Here is a 20,478-nt window from a genome sequence, read left to right on the forward strand (position 1 = left end):
GGGTTGTGAAAAATAGCAATAATGTACTTCAAGAATCTAGCACATAGTAGGCACCAAGAAATGGCAGTTATTATCATTGTCATTATTAAGAGGAGGCCCAGAAGAGTTCAGCCCAGCCTATCATGGAAGGCCTTGACCTCTGGATTCTCACAGGTGACAGGTTCAACCCCCCCACCCCAAAATATACCCTTGTCACCAAGGTAGCTCTTCTTTCAGCAGCTGGAAGGAGCTATTCTAAAGAACCCCAGATCAAAGGAGCTGAAGCAGACCTGGAACTCTGAGCTCTGCTCTCCCCTCCCTGCCTCTCACCAGCCCTCTTGTAAGTGATCAGGCTGTCAACTAGCTTCTCTAGGGTAAGGTTTCAGGTCAGCTGGGGTGTATAAAGATAGGTGCCAAGCCTAGGCAGCAAAGACGACAGTGAATGGCAAGAAGCAGGCAGATCCTTGCTGCCGCCACCTGGGATGGAGCCCTAAGGAGCCTTAAGGAGGCCCCGTGCTTCCCCTACCCTGGCTGGACTCACAGGTAAGACCTCTTCTCCACACACCTTCCTCCTCCATGCTCTCCCCCACGCGGCAGCTTAGAGAGCAGCCAGGAGCTGTCAGGGGCCACCAGCCACAGCAGGACAAATCTGGGAGGGACTGAGTCCAGCCCCCATCCTGCCAAGAGCAGGGAACTGCAGTGCTGCTGAGGGCACTGTGGTAGGACTGGGACTCGATCCAACATCTGTCACCTACAACCTCGTCCCCTTTCCTCTGGTAGCTGCCTCTGCTGTGATTTTGCAAATCCCTGTAGATAAGCGGCATTGTCCTTAGTCTAGAATCCCCAGGATTCCTCCAGAGCATGAAGCCCTCTCCCCATGAGGACCCCTTTCTTGAGGAGGAGGGAGCACCTCTGGCCTGAGGCCAGGCCCAGGTTGCTCAATGGGATGTTTACAGAAACCACAGAGCTCTGTGCTCAGGCAGCTTCTTCAGTGGGGCTGATGGGGGGGCTTTGCAAGGATGGTGGGCTTGGGCAGAGAATCTCAGAACAGGGTCCTCTGACCCCTCTTTCAGAGCTACCACAGAGAACTTGTTTCTAAGCAGATTCCCAGGACCTGTCCAAACCTGAATCGGGATCTCTGGGACTGAGGGCCAAGACCCACTCTGTAAACAAGCAGCTTCTGGGATCCTGAGCTGTCCGTGAAGTCTGAGCCGGTGGGCAGTGGGACAGGCTCAGGCATCAGACAGACCTGGACTCCAGTCCCCACCCTGGCCCTTAGTCTTATGACAGCTGAAGCCCTTGAAGCCTCAGCTTCCTTGTTTATGAAGTGAGATTAATCATAGCAACTACCTTCTAAAGGGACTGAATTAGTCAAGCCTGTAAAGCCCTCAGCACAACACCTGGTGCAGGAAGCAACCTGCGCAGACACTTAACGGGGCACCTCTACTTCGGGCTACGCAGACTAGAAGCATCCCATCCCTCAAATGCCCCAAGAGAACTACAGGAAGGAGGGGTTTGCTCTGAACTTCACCTTTGCTAAAGGCAAAGTCTGCTGGCTGCTAGGGCTCCTTGAGCACCAATTCAGGGGGCTGGAGTAAAGGGGGGTAAGGAAGGTGGGGAGCACTGGCCTCACGGCAGCCCCCACCGTGGGCTCTCTCCCCACCACAACTTGGCCAGTAGAAGTCCTAGAGCCCTTCCTCCAAGGTGTGGCCTTTGATCTGAGTCTATGTGCATGCACTCCACCTCCCATGGTGGCTCAGGACTGCCTCTCGGATAAGCTCCAACTTCATCCTGGCTGCTGCTCTTGGCTGAGGTCAGCCTCCAACACCTCTTGCCTCACCTTTCCAACAACCTCCCCCCTGGTCTCTGAGCCTCCATCTCTCCCTTCCAGCCCATCTTTGACTCCCAGACCAGTGTGCCTAGAACACAGGTCTAGCAGTGTCAGTCCCCTACTTAAGAACTGCCAACCACTCTCCATTCTCAACTAGATTTAAGTATAGCCATGGTATTCCAGGCCCTGCACCAAAGAACACCATGGGCATCTCTGATCTTATTTCCCATTTCCCTACTTCAACAAGTGGGGTTCCTCTGTCAGCTAGTCCTCCCTGGGCCCCTCAGGTCCTGGGTCATCCCTGTACCAGGCTGCACAGAGAAGCAGGATAAGCAGCTACTGTCCCAGCCATTAGGACTCCCCATCTAGAGGGGAAGCCACTGCAGTGTATGAGCTAATTCTACAAGATGTGGGACCAGAGGCAGCTGCAGACAAAGGAAATTCCAAAGGGAAGCCCTGCCTGACAGTTCAGGCCCCTGGCCAGGGGAAAATAGGCTCCCCTGAGGAGACAGACCCAGCACCTAAGGCATAAGCCCACAAAGTGCTCCCGGCAGAGCCTTGCACATCGCAAACCCTTGGCCTAGAGCAGAGAATGCACTGGAGTTACACATCCCAGTGGGAATCCCACCTCTGCACACTGTGTGACTTCTGACAGGTCATTTCACCTGTCTGGGCCTCAGTTTCTAACTCTGAAAGTAGAGTAAAAATACCTAACTCGCAGGGTTCTGTTAGAGTCCAGGAGACCACCAAAGATTTTGAAAAAGGGACACTCCTACAGCCAATAAGAGACACTAGAGAACACAACCCGCAAAGGCCTCTCCCGCTCTGTGTCAGGCCCTCTGCCTCCTGATGCGGAGGTTCCAAGCAGCCCAGCTCACGACAGAGCGCGGAAGGACAGGGGAGGTGCCAGGGCTTGGGGAACACCAGACAGCTGACCCCCTCAGTCCCCATGCATTCCACCCCTGGCAGAGGAGCCAGAGCCCCCTGCTGAAGACTGAGCCACCTAGCTCTGCCTGTAGAGCCAAGGGGAGTGTAAAGGAGGCAGGGGCAGAATGGTGGTCCCCTAGCATGCTGCAGTGCTGTCCCTCAGCCAGGCTCAGGGCCTCCACTCCACCCTCCCAAGAAGCCAGTTCCTTCTTGAACCTTCTCAGGAAGCAATGCTGAAAGGCAGGAAGATGGGCTAAGGAGAGCACTGCAGAGAGAGCCCAGGCCTGACTACAATGTGCACAGGTCTCAGCCTCTCTGGGCCCATTTTCTTCATCTGCAAAGCTGGGCAGTGATGTTCACCCAGCATTCCTCACCCAAATGTTGTTCTGTGTCTTAGCACTTAATTCCCCACAAATGGGTTTGCATTGAATTTAATACCTTGCATTGAATGCCCTCAATAAAAGAAAAGAGGTGGAGCGCTCAAGATGGCAGCATGAGTAGGGTGGCAGAAATCTCCTCCCAAAACCATATATATTTTGAAAATAGAGCAAATACAATTATTCCTAAAGGAGAGACCAGAAGATATAGTACAACAGCCAGGCTACATCTACATCTGCAAGAAGTCAGCAACTCATGAAAAGGGTAAGATACAAAGCGGTGACCTGGCTCACCGGCAGGAAGAAAAGGATCAGTGTGGGGAGGGAGTGAAAGCACAGGATTACTAAATCACCAGCTCTAGTAATTGGCATTGGGAGCACAGACACACATTGCATGGTGAACTGGATATGAGAGAGACAGAAAAGTAAAATCCGAGATGGAGACTGCGGGCGGGTCCCCACAGCCGGCTCCCCTGGGAGAAAAGAAAAGCAGGCACTTTAAAAGTATTAAAGGTACAAGGGTTTAACAGGTGGACAAAATCGTTTTGGCACACTCAGCCCACCAGGCTGGGAATCTTAAGGAAGTTCAGGCACCCCAACCCCCTGGGTGGCAACGCAGCTCTGAAGCCCTTCATGGCAATAAGCAGCCTGCCGTTCATTCCCCACCCACTGGCACTACAAGCAAACCGGCTGACCCGCCACTGTTGTGGACCAGCCAGGGAGCAGCCCCACCCACAGTAACCACACAGAGTCTTCTTTTAGCATGCAGCTAACCAGGCCAGACCCAGGGGCTGCTGCCTATACACAGCTGCCCACCACAGGCAGAGGAAGCTAGCGCAAGGTCTGGAAGGCATAAAGGGGTGCCATCCTTGCAGGAGAACACACACTACTCCTCTGTGACCCCTGTCAGTGTCCTAGGCTATCCCGAGGGCCGTCCCACTCATGGCAGCTCAAGGGATTAACCCAGAGACTGCTCTCTGTGCCCAGGTAACTGGCACAGGCAGCAGAGAAGGGCAACACAACCAGCAAGCAGGAAGAGACTTTGTTCTCCCAGCTGACACATGCACCACCTCCCAGCAATCACTTCTATGGCCATGAAAAGGCAGAAGAACCTGGTCCAGTCCAAAATCACTCAAACAACACGAGAAAGAGGGCCTGGTGAGATATAAATAACCAATCTTCCTGAAAAAAAATCAAAATAAAAGTGAAAACAATGCTGATGGACCTGCAGAGATATATGCAAGAGCTAAGGGATGAAGTCTAGAGTAAGATAACAGAAATGAAACAATCAATAGAAGGACTTAAGAGCAGACTGGATGAGGGGCAAGAGACTGTTAATGGAATAGAAATAAGAGAACAAGAATACAGAGAAGCTGAGGCAGAGAGAGATAAAAGGATCTCTAGGAATGAAATAATATTAAGAGAACTGTGGGACCAATCCAAATGGAACAATATTTGCATTACACGGGTAACAGAAGAAGAAGAGAGAGAAAAAAAGGGATAGAAAGTGTCTTTGAAGAAATAATTGCTGAAAACTTTCCCAAGCTGGGGAAACAGTCTCTCAGACCATGGAAGCCCACAGATCTCCCAAAATAAGGGACCCAAGGAGGACAACACCAAGACATATAATAATTAAAATGGCAAAGATCAAAGACAAGGACGGGGTATTAAAGGCAGCCAGAGAGAGAGAAAAAAGATCACCTACAAAGGAAAACCCATGAGGCTATCATCAGACTTCTCAACAGAAACCTTACAGGCCAGAAGAGAATGGCATGATATATTTAATGCAATGAAACACAAGGGCCTTGAACCAAGAATACTGTATCCAGCAAGATTATCATTTAAATTTGAAGGAAGGATTAAACAATTTCCACATAAGCAAAAATTGAGGGAATTTGCCTCCCACAAACCTCTACAGGGTATTTTAAAGGAACAGCTCTAGATGGAAGTACTCCTCAGGTTAAACAGATGTCACCAGAGAAAATAAAATCACAGTAAAGAAATCAGACCAACCAAATACTAACTAAAGTCAAAAAATAAAATCAGATATCCACAAAAGCAGTCAAGGGAAACCCAAAAGAGTACAGAATAAAACACCTAACATATAAAGAGTGGAGGAGGAAGAATAAGAAGGGAGAGAAATAAAGAATCATCAGACTATGTTTATAATAGTGTAATAAGTGACTTAAAGTTAGATGGTTAGATAGTAAAGAAGCTACCCTTGAACCTTTGGTAACCACAAATCCAAAGCCTGCAATGGCAATAAGTACATATCTATCGATAATCACCCTAAATGTAAATGGACTGAATGCACCAATCAAAAGACACAGAGTAATAGAATGGATAAAAAAGCAAGACCCATCTATATGCTGCTTACAAGAGACTCACCTCAAACCCAAAGACATGCACAGACTAAAAGTGAAGGGATGGAAAAAGATATTTCATGAAAACAATAGGGAGTAAAAAGTAGGTGTTGCAGTACTTGTATCAGACAAAATAGACTTCAAAACAAAGAAACTAAAAAGAGACAAAGAAGGACATTACATAATGATAAAGGGGGTCAGTCCAACAAGAGGACATAACCATTATAAATATCTATACACCCAACACAGGAGCACCTACATATGTGAAACAAATACTAACAGAATTAAAGGAGGAAATAGACTGCAATGCATTCATTTTAGGAGACTTCAACACACCACTCACTCCAAAGGACAGATCCACCAGACAGAAAATAAGTAAAAACACAGAGGCACTGAACAACACACTAGAACAGATGGGCCTAACAGACATCTACAGAACTCAACACCCAAAAGCAGCAGGATACACATTCTTCTCAAGTGCACATGGAACATTTTCCAGAATAGACTACATACTAGGCTAGAAAAAGAGCCTCAATAAATTCAAAAAGATTGAAATTCTACCAACTAGTTTCTCAGTTCACAAAAGTATAAAACTAGAAATAAATTGTACAAAGAAAATAAAAAGGCTCCCACACACATGGAGGCTTAACAACATGCTCCTAAATAATCAATGGATCAATGACCAAATTAAAACAGAGAACAAGCAATATATGGAGAGAAATGGCAACAACAACACAAAGCCCCAACTTCTGTGGGATGCAGCAAAGGTAGTTCAAAGAGTAAAGTATACAGAAATTCAGGCCTATTTAAAGAAGGAAGAACAATCCCAAATGAATAGTTTAAAGTCACAATTATTGAACCTGGAAAATGAAGAACAAATGAAGCCCAAAGTCAGCATAAGAAGGGACATAATAAAGATCAGAGAAGAAATAAACAAAATTGAGAAGAATAAAACAATAGAAAAAATCAATGAAAACAAGAACTGGTTCTTTGATAAAATAAACAAAATAGATAAACCCCCAGCCAGAGTTATTAAGAGAAAAAGAGAATCTACACACATAAACAGAATCAGAAATGAAAAGGGAAAAATCATGACAGTAACCACAGAAACACAAAGAATTATTAGATAATATTATGAAAATCTATATGCAAACAAGCTGGATAACCTAGAAGAAATGGACAACCTCCTAGAAAAATACCACCTTCCAAGACTGACCAAGGAAAAAACAGAAAATCTAAACAGACCAATTACCAGCAACGAAATTGAATTCGTAATCAAAAACCTACCCAAGAACAAAACCCCCAGGCCAGATGTATTCAATGCTGAATTTTATCAGACATATAGACAAGACATAATACCTATTCTCCTTAAAGTTTTCCAAAAAATAGAAGAGGAGGGAATACTTCCAAACTCATTCTATGAAGCCTGCATCACTCTAATACAAAAAACCAGGCAAAGATGCCACAAAAAAAGAAAATTACAGACTAATATCCCTGATGAACATGGATGCAAAAATACTCAACAAAATATTAGCAAACCGAATTCAAAAATACATCAAGAGAATCATACACCATGACCAAGTGGGATCTCAGGGATGCAAGGATGGTACAACATTCAAAAATCCATCAACATCATCCACCACATCAACAACAAGGACAAAAACTACATAATCATTTCCATAGATACCAAAAAAGATTTCAACAAAATTCAACATCCATTCATGATAAAAACTCAACAAAATGGATATAAAGGGCAAGTACCTCAACATAATAAAGGCCATATATGAGAAACCCACAGCCAACATCATACTTAACAGCAAGAAGCTGAAAGCTTTTCACCTAAGATTGGGAACAAGACAGGGATGCCCACTCTCCCCACTGTTATTCAACATAGTACTGGAGGTCCTAGCTACGGCAATCAGACAAAACAAAGAAATACAAGGCATCGAGACTGGTAAAGAAGAAGTCAAACTGTCACTATTTGCAGATGACATGATATTGTACATAAAAAACCCTAAAGACTCCACTCCAAAACTACTAGATCTAATATCTGAATTCAGCAAAGTTGCAGGATACAAAATTAATACACAGAAATCTGTTGCTTTCCTATACACTAACGATGAACTAGCAGAAAGAGAAATCAGGAAAAAATTCCACTCATAATTGCATCAAAAAGAATAAAATACCTAGTAATAAACCTAACCAAGGAAGTGAAAGACCTATACCCTGAAAACTACAACACACTCTTAAGAGAAATTAAAGAGGACACTAACAAATGGAAATTCATCCCATACTCTTGGGTAGGAAGAATTAATATTGTCAAAAAGGCCATCCTACCTAAAGCAATCTACAGATTCAATGCAAACCCTATCAAAATACCAACAACATTCTACAATGAACTAGAAAAAATAGTTCTAAAATTCATATGGAACCACAAAAGACCCCAAATAGCCAAAGCAATCCTGAGAAGGAAGAATAAAGCTGGGGGGATCTTGCTTCCCAACTTCAAGCTCTACTACAAAGCCACAGTAATCAAGACAATTTGGTACTGGCACAAGAACAGACCCATAGACCAGTGCAACAGAATATAGACAGTCCAGATATTAACCCAACCATATATGGTCAATTAATATACGAAAAAGGAGCCATGGACATACAATGGGGAAATGACAGTCTCTTCAACAGATGGTGCTGGCAAAACTGGACAGCTATATGTAAGAGAATGAAACTGGATCACTGTCTAACCCCATACACAAAAGTAAATTTGAAACAGATCAAAGACCTGAATGTAAGTCATGGAACCATAAAACTGTTAGAAAAAAACATAGGCAAAAATCTCTTGGACATAAACATGAGTGACTTCTTCATGGACATATCTCCCCAGGCAAGGGAAACAAAGTAAAAAATGGACAAGTGGAACTATGTCAAGCTGAAAAGTTTCTGTACAGCAAAGGACACCATCAATAGAACAAAAAGGCATCCTACAGTATCAGAGTATATATTCATAAATGACATACCCAATAAATGGTTGACATCCAAAATATATAAAAAACCCATGCCCCTCAACAAACAAAAAGCAAATAATCCAATTAAAAAATGGGCAGAGGATCTCAACAGACACTTCTCCAAAGAAGAAATCCAGATGGCCAACAGGCACATGAAAAGATTCTCCACATCACTAATCAACAGAGAAATGCAAATTAAAACCACAATGAGATATTACCTCGCATCAGTAAGGATCGCCACTATACAACAGCCAAACAACAACAAATGTTGGCGAGGATATGGAGAAAGGGGAACCCTCCTACACTGCTGGTGGGAATGTAAACTAGCTCAACCATTATGGAAAGTAGTATGGAGGTTCCTCAAAAAACTAAAAATAGAAATACCATTTGACCCAGGAATTCCACTTCTAGGAATTTACCCTAAGAATGCAGTTCCCCAGTGTCAAAAAGACATATGCACCCCTATGTTTATCACAGGACTATTTACAATAGCCAAGATGTGGAAGCAACCTAAGTGTCCATCAGTAGATGAATGGATAAAGAAGAGGTGGTACATATACACAATGGAATATTATTCAGCCATAAGAAGAAAACAAATCCTACCATTTGCAACAACATGGATGGAACTAGAGGGTATTATGCTCAGTAAAATAAGGCAGGCAGAGAAAGACAAGTATCAAATGATTTCACTCATCTGTGGAGTATAAGAACAAAGAAAAAACTGAAGGAACAAAACAGCAGCAGACTCACAGAACCCAAGAATGGACTAACAGTTACCAAAGGGAGAGGGACTGGGGAGGATGGGTGGGAAGGAAGTGATAAGGGGGAAAAGGGAGCATTACGATTAGCACACATGGTGTAGGTGGGGGGTGAATGGAGAAGGCAGTGCAACACAGAGTAGTGATTCTATAGCATCTTACTATGCTGATGGACAGTGACTGTAATGGGGTATGTGGTGGGGACTTGATAATGTGGGGAGTCTAGTAACCATAATGTTCCTCATATAATTGTATATTAATGATACCAAAAGAAAAGGCAGGACTGTCGAAATCCCTACCACTACATCCCCAGGTGCCCCAGGGGCAATGGTGAAGGGAACTTTATTGACATGTTAAAGTTGGTTGGAGTTCTGTGACTTTAAGTCAGTCACTTCCCCTCTCAAGCCTCTATTTTCTCATCTTTAAAATGGCTTTAAATGCAGCCCTGCCTTCATTCCAGGACTGTAGAGCAGAGTGAACCAATCCCTGAAACTAATGGCTGGTAACACTTAGCAAGCTAATGACACAGGGCCTTGGTTTGCTCATCCAAAAGTAGAGGAAAGGAGCAACTACCTCTCAGGAAGTTGTGGATTCAATGAGATTGTATGTAAAGCTCCTCTGTGGGGTCCTCACGGCCAGGTAGGCATGCCCCCCACCCCACCCTAAGCCATGCCCTGGACTCTTGCAAGCTCATGCCTTTCTCTGCAACTGGAACACCCTTTCCACCTCTCCAGCTGTTGAAATCCCGCCCACCTTTCAAAGCCTAACTCACTGAAGATCCACCTCCAGTGGGGAAGAGGGCAGAGGGGGCAGTGAAGGATCACAGGAGAGAAAGGATAGGAAAGTGACCTGTCTTTATAAACCAAATCCAAACAGCTAAGCATGGCAACGCCCAGACTTTTTACTTGCCAAAGGCTTCCCAGTGCTCAGGGGACCCAGGTTCCATCTGCGTCCTCTGGCCTGCCTTCTGCAGCCTCCTCCCTGCACTAAAGCCCAGGACTACAGAGTGGCCTCCCCTCCCCGGACCTCCTCTGGACCCTGGAGGGACTAGGCAGAGCCTTCTGGGACCATGGTTGGACTAAAGCCTTCAGAGGTGCCTCCCACAACAGCTGTGAAGTTCTTGGGAGCAGGCACGGCTGCCTGTTTTGCTGACCTCCTCACCTTTCCACTGGACACAGCCAAGGTCCGCCTGCAGGTAGGTGCCCTTTGGCCAAAGGTCATTGTTCACATCAAAGGAGAGGCTGGCTTCCCCACTACAACCCCTACAGTCTGCCAGGGTGCTCTCACACAGAACCCTGAGCAGGCCACTTGCTCCCCTGCTTGGGACCCTTCCCTGCTGCCTCCCCATCACTATCACCTAAGACAAAAAAACCTTAATTCCTTGGCATGACAATGACAGGGCCCTAAAATTCATGTCCTGGCCCTACTTTTGTAAACCAGGAAGCAGAACTAAGTATCTGTGTGACCTTGGGCAAGCCACTGACCACTTGCTGTGGGAAAACAATCTGCCCATCATTTGCTCTGAGGTTTGAACAGTGGTGAGCTGTAAACTGCGCACAAACCTCGGTGCTTTTTACTGGGACCTGATGGCTGTGATCGCCATGTTCTTGAGGTCCAGCCACAGGCAGGTCCCTCTGCATATGGCCCCACCCGCCTCCATCTGCTCCTCACACCTCCCTCAGATCCAGGGGGAGAACCACGCAGCACAGAGCGCCCAGTACCGCGGCGTGCTGGGCACCATTCTGACCATGGTGCGCACCGAGGGTGCCCGTAGCCCCTACAACGGGCTGATCGCCGGCCTGCAGCGCCAGATGAGCTTCGCCTCCATCCGTATTGGCCTCTATGACTCCGTTAAGCAGTTCTACACCCCCAAAGGATCGGATTGTGAGTGCCTAGAGTCCCAGGGACACCAAGGGGGCGGGTAAAAACAGGATCTAGGCGTGTGGGTCAGAGAGCAGAGCAGGGCAGACACAGGCAGAGCTGGGGCGTGGGAAGCTGGTAACGGATGCTCATGAGGAGACTCTGAGACCCCATCAAGGAAGCTCCAGAACCCTGGGCCAGGAAAAGAGGCAGGGGCAGCCCCAGGAAAGCAGCACCAGGCCCAGAGAGGTGCTGAGTGGTGAGACACTGGCCACTCTCTCCTTCTCCCCAGGCTCCAGCATCACCACCCGGATTTTGGCGGGCTGCACCACAGGGGCCATGGCAGTGACCTGCGCCCAGCCCACAGATGTGGTGAAGATCCGGTTTCAGGCCAGCATGTGCCTTGGGCCTGGGAGCGACAGGAAGTACAGCGGGACAATGGATGCCTACAGGACCATCGCCAGAGAGGAAGGCATCAAGGGCCTGTGGAAAGGTAGGTGTGGACTCTGGACTTGGGGCCTGCGGCAGAGCTTCCCCTACCCTAGGTCTGGGGCAGGGAACTGAGTGAGGAGACTCCCGCCATGGTGTGTTCTAGTGACTCTGAAAGGATACCCCAACCAAAAATATCACACTAACCAGCCATAGTACCCCCAGTTCAGTTCAGCTTGCCAGCCCTTTGCCATGTGCAGGCTGGTGTGAGGAAGACAGAAATGAATAGAAGACAGCCTCCACCTGCTCACAACTGCCACAGACACACAAGAGATGAAACGTGTCAAGGAACAGCCATGCCAGAGGGCAGGCTGTGCTAGGTCCACACAGAGTTCAGGGCCAGAGACAGAGGAGAGGCCATGTGGGCTCAGGAGGGAGGTGACAGGTAAGCTAGGCCTCAAGGTTCAGCAAGCTCAGGGCGTGTGGGATGGAGGGAAGAGTGTTTCCAGCACAGGCCTAAGAGGGATGACTGCAGGGCCAAGAGACGGAGCAGAGGCACCAGAGGAGGCAGCCATGAGGGGATGCCGTGAGGAAGGGGATTCCTCGGGAGCAGGGCTGCAGGGTTCCCAATGTGTCTGAATGGCAGCCACCTTGACACCCACATGTGGACCAAGAATCATGAGCACTTGCAGGAGAAACAGCAACCTGTGAAGGTTGAGGACAGGAGACTTGGACCACAGCCTCCTGTGCCATGTGCCTCCCGGAGCCCAGCCCTCATCTGTGAAACTGGGGCTGGGCCTGACCTTCTCCCTGGGCCCGGTCAGGGACATTCTGTCACTGCTCCAGGTGCCCCACCTCCCTCTAACAGAGATAGACATCCTTTTCCAGCTCTAGTCAAGTCTCAGGGGGCATACTTTAATTTTGATAGATGTTGCAGATTATCTTTCAAAACATGGCTCAAACATAAAAAGGCTTCTGTTTTCTGTCCTAAGGTGGGCATGGGTAAGCTGAGAGTTAACACCAGAAAGGAAAGGGTGGGATCTGCTCAGCTGAAGTGGGCTCCTCTGAGATCACTAGAATGGGCACAATGTCCCCCAAAATGGGGCCTATGGCCTCGAAGCCTGGGGGTCCACTTCTCCTTTCCCCAGTCATCAGCCCCCCTCCTTCCTAACAGGAACGTGGCCCAACATCACAAGGAATGCCATTGTCAACTGTGCTGAGATGGTGACCTATGACATCATCAAGGAGAAGCTGCTAGACTATCACCTGCTCACCGGTGAGACTGTGGCGCAGGCAGCACACCAACAGCAGAGAGGGAACAGGAACTCCGCAGGGCCCTCATGCAAAGGCAGTGGGTGTTAGAAGGAGCAGGACAGCCGAACTCAGTAAAAAGGGCCCAGCACATCAGTGTGATGAGTGGGAAGGAGCCCCGGGTGGGAGGCCAGAGGCCAGGGCCCCAGCCCAGCACCACTTCTCACCATGTATCTTTAAGTGGAGGTCACCTTCTCTGACATCAGTTTCCTCAAATGAGGAAATCATCCAACTCTGGGACAACCCAGTTCTATTTTTCAAGTACTTACCCAGAACTCCACCCTGGGCACCATGAGAAATATGGAAAATACTCTCCTTCTGCTCAAGGAGTTCGCAGTTTAGCTGGGGACAAACGACAAACACATACGGAACAGAAAGCAAGCATGGTCCCATCTCACAGCCCGGCGTTTGCTCTTCCCTTCCTTGCGACAGACAACTTACCCTGCCACTTCGTCTCCGCCTTTGGAGCCGGCTTCTGTGCCACGGTGGTGGCCTCCCCAGTGGATGTGGTGAAGACCCGGTACATGAACTCGCCCCCAGGCCAGTACCGCAGCCCCCTGGACTGTATGCTGAAGATGGTGGCCTGGGAGGGCCCCACAGCCTTCTACAAAGGGTGAGCCTCCCCCTCCTGCCTCCAGCACCCCGCCCAGAGAACCTGAGCTTGTTTCCCTCCTCCCACCCCCTTCCTTCCATGTATCCTGTGCGTATACCATGGGTGCATCTGGGGACACAGTGGTGAACAGCACAGATGTAAATGCCGCCAAGGTCAAGTATAATGAACTATGTAAGTTAAAAAAAAAAAAGATGGATGAAATCTAATTTAGAGAGTCAGGAAAGGCTTACCTAAGAAAAAGGAGTCTAGGCATAGGTTGTAGCGCTGTCTATCCCCAAACTTAGTGGCAGGGGAGAAGGAGGGAAAGGAGTTTGGTAACCTGATACCCTTTGCCGACCCCCTGCCGCGATGGGGGCTCCCCACTGACAGCAGCTGCAGGGCCCAAGATGGTCACGTTTTCTGGCTTCAGGTACTTTTACCGTTCCCTCTGCATGTAATGCCTTTCCCATGCTATGTTCTCCAGACCTTAGCCGTCCTTCAAGACTAGTTCAGACGCCACCTCCTCCCCAACACCCTCAGGTATAAATATTTCCTCCTCTCTGTGAACTTCAGCAATACTTCCTTGCTACCATTTCTTTTAGTATTTACCACCTTCTACTTTGTGTTACAGCATCTGTAAGTTTAAATTAGCCCCCATGCTAGAGTGTAAGCTCCTTGAAGCCAGGACTGGTGGCTTATACATCTTTCACCTCCCAGAGTCCCAGCACAAAGCCAGCACTTGATAATGTCAGTTATTAACAGTCATGATCACTGCATTGCTGGGTTAGGCCTTGTGCTAAGCATTTCACATACAGTATCTCAACAGCCCCCTGAACTGAGCAGTGTTCTCCACACTGACTGAAGAAGAGATCAAGACTCAAAAAGGGCAAGTAACTTGCCCAAGATCACAAATTTACAATGCACAGCCACAGCTCAAACCCAGACCCCAGATGCCATGCAAAACGTCATCATCCCTCTTACCACCAAGCTCTTTTGCTTGGCCCTCTCACCTCCCACTGCCAGTGCCTCCAGAAAATAGCTTTCCGGGGCCCAGTGGGAGACTGGACCCAAAAAGCAGTCAGGTTACCAACTCTGGGAATGACATTAAAAAAACTGCTTTCAGTCAAAAGATGGTTCTTTTCCAAGTGTCCCTATCAAATGTAGTCACTTGTCTCCATTTATTCTTTCATTTGCCAAACGTGTATTGAGCATCTGGTATGTGCTGAGCCTTGGCTATGCTTCCCTCAAAGAGCAGCAGGCACATAGTGGCATTTATTGAGCATTCACTGGTACTGGGCCCTGTGTTGTGTGCTGTTTATTAACTCTTTTAATCCTTCATGGCAACTCTATGACATAAACATCGTTACTTTCCTCATTTTATAGATGAGGACATTGAGGCTCAGACAGGTTAAGGAACTTGTCCGAGGTCATGCAGCTGGGAACTAATAGAGCTAGGATGTGAACTCAGGTCTGACTCGAGTTCATATTTGTTGATCCAGGGCTATACTATGTGAGGGGCTGAGGCATGAGGTTCTGGTGCCCAGGCTGAGTCCTGCAGAGCCAAGAGAAACAAGCCAGACAAGGAAGGAGAGTAGGGCACATTCCAAGCAGAGGCGCACCATGGACAAAGGCCTGGAAGTAGAAGTCTGGCAGGAGCAGGGAGGACCAGGAGGAGACTAGCAGAGAGAGAGGCTGCAGAGTAGGGCAGGGGCCAGGCCAGGGACCCAGGGCTCCCTCAGTCTGAGAAGTGCAGCTGAGGTGGGGACCGCCTCCCAGCTGTGCTGTCACAGGACAGGCAGGCTCCCTGGAGATTAGGTAAATTTGGTGTCACACTGTCTTGGCCCTGTGGTGACGGGGCAGGGGCCTCCTCAGGGATGGCCACTCAGCATGTAAATGAGCTCAGAAACACCCAGCAGCAGGGTGCACCCAGGTGGTTGTAGATGAGCTGCTTAACTGTCCTGGGCCTCAGTTTCTAAAGAAGAAGCCTGGCAACCATCCTAGCCACCTAACAGAACTGAGGGAATAATTGCCTGACACAGTAACCTGGCTCAAAATGTAAGTTTTCTTTCCTTTTCTGACTCCATCTTCTGCCTAAACTCCATCAGCAGAGAAGAAAAAGACTGAACAGATCTCAGAAAATGCTTGTGACTAACAGAAGGCTGGGCACCAATGCTCCACCTGATGTTTTATTGTTTCTCTGACCAGATTTACACCCTCCTTCTTGCGTTTGGGAACCTGGAACGTGGTGATGTTTGTGACCTACGAGCAGTTGAAACGGGCCTTGATGAAAGTCCAGGCGCTTCGGGAATCTCCGTTTTGAATGAGACAAGGCCACTCAGTGCTTAACTGGAACAAAACCAGTTAAAGCAGTGGGTCCATGCACACATGGACACAGACCCACACATGTTTACAGAACTGTTTCCTTTCTACTGACTCAGAAATAGAAGAGGAGGAAGGATTCTGGTCTTCAGTGCTTTATCTTAAGAACACCTTTGTTTTGCACTGACAAGATGAAAAATAAATTATATTAATTTAGGTAATTTAGGTTTGATGCCTAACATTTAGGCATGAGGAAATAAACCAAAACAGATTCATTTGGGTAAAATGGAAGTCTGCACATGTATGTCCCCTAAAAATATGATTAAATGATGAATTATAAACAGGAAAGACTGCCAGCCCAGGACCACGTGGCAGACATGACACACTTGGAAATCAGCTACGGAGGCTGGAAGGACACTGCCAGAGCTACACAGGCTGTGAGCACAGCCTTCAAGTAACTGCAGGTCATCAGCCATGTGCGTAATGTGTCTGCCAGTAGAATCCACTGGATTCTAGGACACGTGAGAAAGAAAAGAGAAAACCTAGAACCTAGGCCAAAGGAGCGCTGCTAGGCCAATGTGAGATGTTCCCTGACCACTCTGCAGAATCAAGAGGGCAGCGCCGTCTCCTTTCCTGGGAGTAATAATCCCTTCCCTTCTACCACCCCACGGGTGTTATGAGGATCAGTGAGAAGCTGCACAGAAAGTGCCTAAAAAAGCAAAACCTCGGTACAGTAAAAGTAAGGACAATGCCTTGGGGAAGGTTTTGTCAGGAGAATGGGGAGCTGCCAGGGAAGAAGGTGTTGAAAGACGGTTTTCTGGAGGTGAGACCGAAGGAAGCAGGGACCAGGGCCGAGGTGACAGAGGGTGATATGCAGCTGCAGAAGCCCCGCTCCCATGCAGCCCCGTTCCAGGGCAGTCTTGAGAGGCACCTGCAAGGGTGTGGGGTTTGGGGGAGAAGGGGTAGATGCCAGCTGACAGCCCCAAGTAGCAAGACTCAGAGTGTTTTGGAAATTTATTATGACTCAATAAAGAAATCCAAACCTTGAGTGTGGGAATGAGCACAGCCACTTTTCAGCCTCCTCTTTCTTGAACAAAATTGCCCCTTCTCACCTCAGGCTTCCTGTTTGTCAGGGCTGGGCCACATCTGGCCCCACACGCCCCCATTGCCTTCTGCCCTCCGCATGCTGGTTGCTCTGCCTTTTAGGGCTTTAGCTTCTCTACCTGTAAAAGGCAGGACTGAACCACCTGACCTCCTTCTGAACTTGACTGGATGTCTTTCAGGTTGATAATGAGGACCCAGAATGCCAGTCTCTTTCTGCTGCTCAGCAGCCTATGTGGCTCTGATGACAGAACTGGGTTCAAACTTCACCCTCCACTCACTGTCCCTCTTCTCTGTTCTCTGCCATGCTGAGCTGTGCAGAGCTCTCACCACGGGATGGCCCGGGCATTCTCAAGCATAAGGCACCGGACCTCCAGAGCTACCCTCACTGTCCCAGGGCCCTCACACCACAGACACGGAGCTCCACACAGCTACACTCAGAGCAAGCTGCTGGCCAACATGTAACAGGATCTTCAAAATTCACAAAGAAAACAGGCAAAGTAGGCTGTCCTCTACATATCCACAAGGAGCTATGCTACAGAAGTATAACTTACACATGTCAAGAAAGATGAATGCAAATACTTTGAGGAACTATTATAGTCTAGATTATTTTATGCTGTACCTTTACCATTTATTGGATATTGTTGTAAAGGGCCTGAGGGTAACACCATTTTTGCATTATACTGAAAGAGGACATTATGAACAATGAGAAGAGCTATGTTTCATTGTCCAGTCTTATCAGGGCCGGCAGAGGTTTCCTGGCATAGACAATACATTGATATTACGAATCAGTGTAAACCATCGAATTTTTTTGTTTTTCAGATTTCGAGGACTGGTCACATATAGTGTGACCATTTGAAGCACGGTCACCTTTTCTACCAAAACAGCCCATGGAAACAGACATAGAGGCATAGTGGGTGGTACAGGCTGGTCAAATTACAAAAATGACATAAAGATATGCATTTTGCCTGAGAAATATAAAAGACTTATATAAATATAAGAGAAATATAAAAGATTATTGATTCAGGTCCTCAACTCTCTAGACTACACTGTGGTACATAGTTTATATGATAAAGGATTTACTTATGTAATTGTATCAATATCTGACAATAGTTTTATTCTCCAGAAGGTTTTGAATGAATTGAGTGCAAGATAACTAGATGCTTACTCTCAAACTACATTTCTTTCAATAGATGAGTATTCTCATGTTGACAGGCTGGCAAAGGTCCTGGAGGTAGACTTGCCCCTGCTTACCAATGATGTGTCCGTATATTGCGAATCAGGCTTTGCCTGTAAGAAAAGACAAGCAATAAATTTAGATCAATTTCCTTCATTATGACAGAACATTCCATCTGTAAACAGATGTAAAAGTACTATAGATCCACAGAAGATATTCCTACCACAGGACGATGAGGAAAGGAAGAGTCCTGAACAAGAAGCTTTGTCAGCTCTGATACTGACACCAACAGTCAGGATCCAGCTGACACAGGACAAGCAGTTTGTGTCTGTCTACAGGATATACAAAACATATTACTCTGCTATTTGACCCAGCTATTGCCTTTTTAATGATAAAAAATCTTTAATGATGGAAAAAGTCACATAGTCTCTAGACAGCTTCCTTAGAGACTAGAAAAGATTCAAAACACTTAAGAAGTGCAGACCACAGAGATATTTTTGATCAGTTACTTACAGAAACACAGTATCATCTCCACATCAGAGTGACAATACAGTTGCATAGCTACATAGCCAGAACCCAATTATGGTTTTCTTCTGAATCTCTTACACTCTGAAAGCCTTTTTGATTTACATCCTACAACTTGGAACAGTTTAAACAAAAATGGCTCCTGTCACTACTGAATCAGCACTAGAACCCCTCAGTGTACTAAACCAGTCACCCAGAAGGTGCTGCCTGGAAGTCACATCTCATTTGTTTTACTCAAAGATATAAGAATTCAAAATGGTCTGCTATATTTCAGGGTTATTATTGAGCATTAATAATATCATGGTGTCATAATCCTTAATAATTTCTACTTTAGATAAGCTCGCAGTGTCAAATGATGGGATGAGAGAAACTTTCCTTTTGATAAAACAACTACAAGGACTGTGCTCATGTCAATATGGGTATTCATAAAGTACTGCAAATATTAAGGAACAAAATGGGCTTGCAGGGAATTCTATGGATATGTCACCATGTTGCATGCTTCTAGCCAACCTGCAAACAGAAAATTTGGTGGCACTTCTAAGGAGAAAGGAGAACCTGATTTAACTTCCGGCTCAGAGCAAATGAAAGTACAGAATCATCTGATATGGTCATTAAGGAAGCAACTAAGGTAGTCATCAACAAACAGAAACCTGATGTTGTCACAACAGAGGCCGACCGGTTTCTTCTTGAGCCGTGCTTTGAAATCCCAAGGTTTGGCTCTGAAGTAACTGCAAAAGTTTGTAGGAAAACTGCTACACACAACCTTTGCAGAAAAGGAAGCCTTCAAAACCTCCATTCCAGTAAAAAACTGTCTACCTGTCCTTACCTTTGTTCACTCATCCAGGAAGGTGCTTCAACACTGGATATTCACACCAAAGTCAGTTTTTCAAGTTCGCTTTATCATCTTATGCTGACATGGGAGTTCCACTTGCTGCAAAGAATGTAATATTGAGATGGCATCTTATCAGAATGGAATAAACAGTCACCTTCCTCACTTCTCACTGCTAATCTTCATTTGCAATAATTTGGTAACATCATTTGTTATTCACATTGGTGTCTTTTTTTCTTTCTTGAAGTCAGCTTTATAGCGCCAGTCACTAAAAAGCATCCTACTGGTGTAGTATAACTCATATTTAAATAACACTAATCATATGCTGTGTTGTACTTTGGGAAACATTTAATATTGTTTGGAGCCTTGCTCATTATAGTACATACTAAAGCAATAAACAGTTGCTTTTAAAAAATGGACTATTTTAAAAATAAAGAGCTTTTTAGCAATCAGCATTGTCAGTCATCTTGACCATCTTGAGTCAATCTGCATTTCACTTTATAAATCTAAATTAAAGGCTTTATGATGACTGTTAACACTTATAAGCAGTCATTACGAATATTGTAATGGTAATTTGATGTGTTCGGTTTTCAAATATTTCTTGTTTAATTGTGCATTTTATTACTTACTTTCTGGAATAATGGGAAGAGATGTAAAGAACTTCTTGGTGTTGAGTAGGAAGAGTATAAACAATAAATACCCAGTGTTGACAGATGATATGATGGGGCATTAAGAATTCCTGTGGGTATCTATAAGCTATGCATGTCAGTTGAACCTTGTTGAAGGTCTGCAAATCAGCACAGTTAGGGATAATTTAACCTTGTTTTATCAGGTCTTAACTCAGATTATAAAGATTTACTGACATCGCAGGAAAAGTTCTGTAAAACATTTTTAACCCATTCAGAATTTATTCAAAGTGCAAAACAAGCAGTCCTTGAAAGGATTAACATGCTCTGATTTGCATTTTGCTTGTTTTTGTTTCTTCCTTTTTTTGTATTGAAATATAATTCACATACCATATAATTCATCCATTTAAAGTCAGCCATTTTTAATATATTCACATAATTGTACAACCATCATCACAATCAATTTTAG

General features: G+C 46.1%; 1 protein-coding gene and 2 pseudogenes across 4 annotated transcripts; all 3 read left to right on the forward strand.

The window, feature by feature from the left end:
* Positions 1-279: 279 nt before the first annotated feature.
* On the forward strand, positions 280-19,221 carry UCP3 (uncoupling protein 3). 4 transcript variants are annotated; one of them, XM_073216025.1, is made up of 7 exons: positions 280-522; positions 10,214-10,435; positions 10,923-11,124; positions 11,393-11,593; positions 12,704-12,805; positions 13,273-13,453; positions 17,675-17,853. In XM_073216025.1, the coding sequence occupies exons 2-7, from the start codon at positions 10,310-10,312 to the stop codon at positions 17,709-17,711; spliced, it is 849 nt and encodes a 282-aa protein (XP_073072126.1). In that variant the 5' UTR covers positions 280-522; positions 10,214-10,309; the 3' UTR covers positions 17,712-17,853. The 4 variants fall into 4 exon arrangements, with proteins under 4 accessions (XP_073072126.1, XP_073072127.1, XP_073072128.1 ...); XM_073216026.1 differs by lacking the exon at positions 17,675-17,853 and adding an exon at positions 15,541-15,571 and having other exon boundaries at positions 284-522; XM_073216027.1 differs by lacking the exon at positions 17,675-17,853 and adding an exon at positions 18,889-19,221 and having other exon boundaries at positions 287-522.
* LOC118973879 (protein FAM91A1 pseudogene) lies at positions 17,734-18,435 on the forward strand (annotated as a pseudogene).
* On the forward strand, positions 18,940-20,100 carry LOC140844341 (protein FAM91A1 pseudogene; annotated as a pseudogene).
* The last annotated feature ends 378 nt before the right edge of the window (positions 20,101-20,478 follow it).

Source organism: Manis javanica, chromosome 11 (genome assembly GCF_040802235.1).
Source record: "Manis javanica isolate MJ-LG chromosome 11, MJ_LKY, whole genome shotgun sequence".
Classification (NCBI taxonomy): Eukaryota; Metazoa; Chordata; class Mammalia; order Pholidota; family Manidae; genus Manis; species Manis javanica.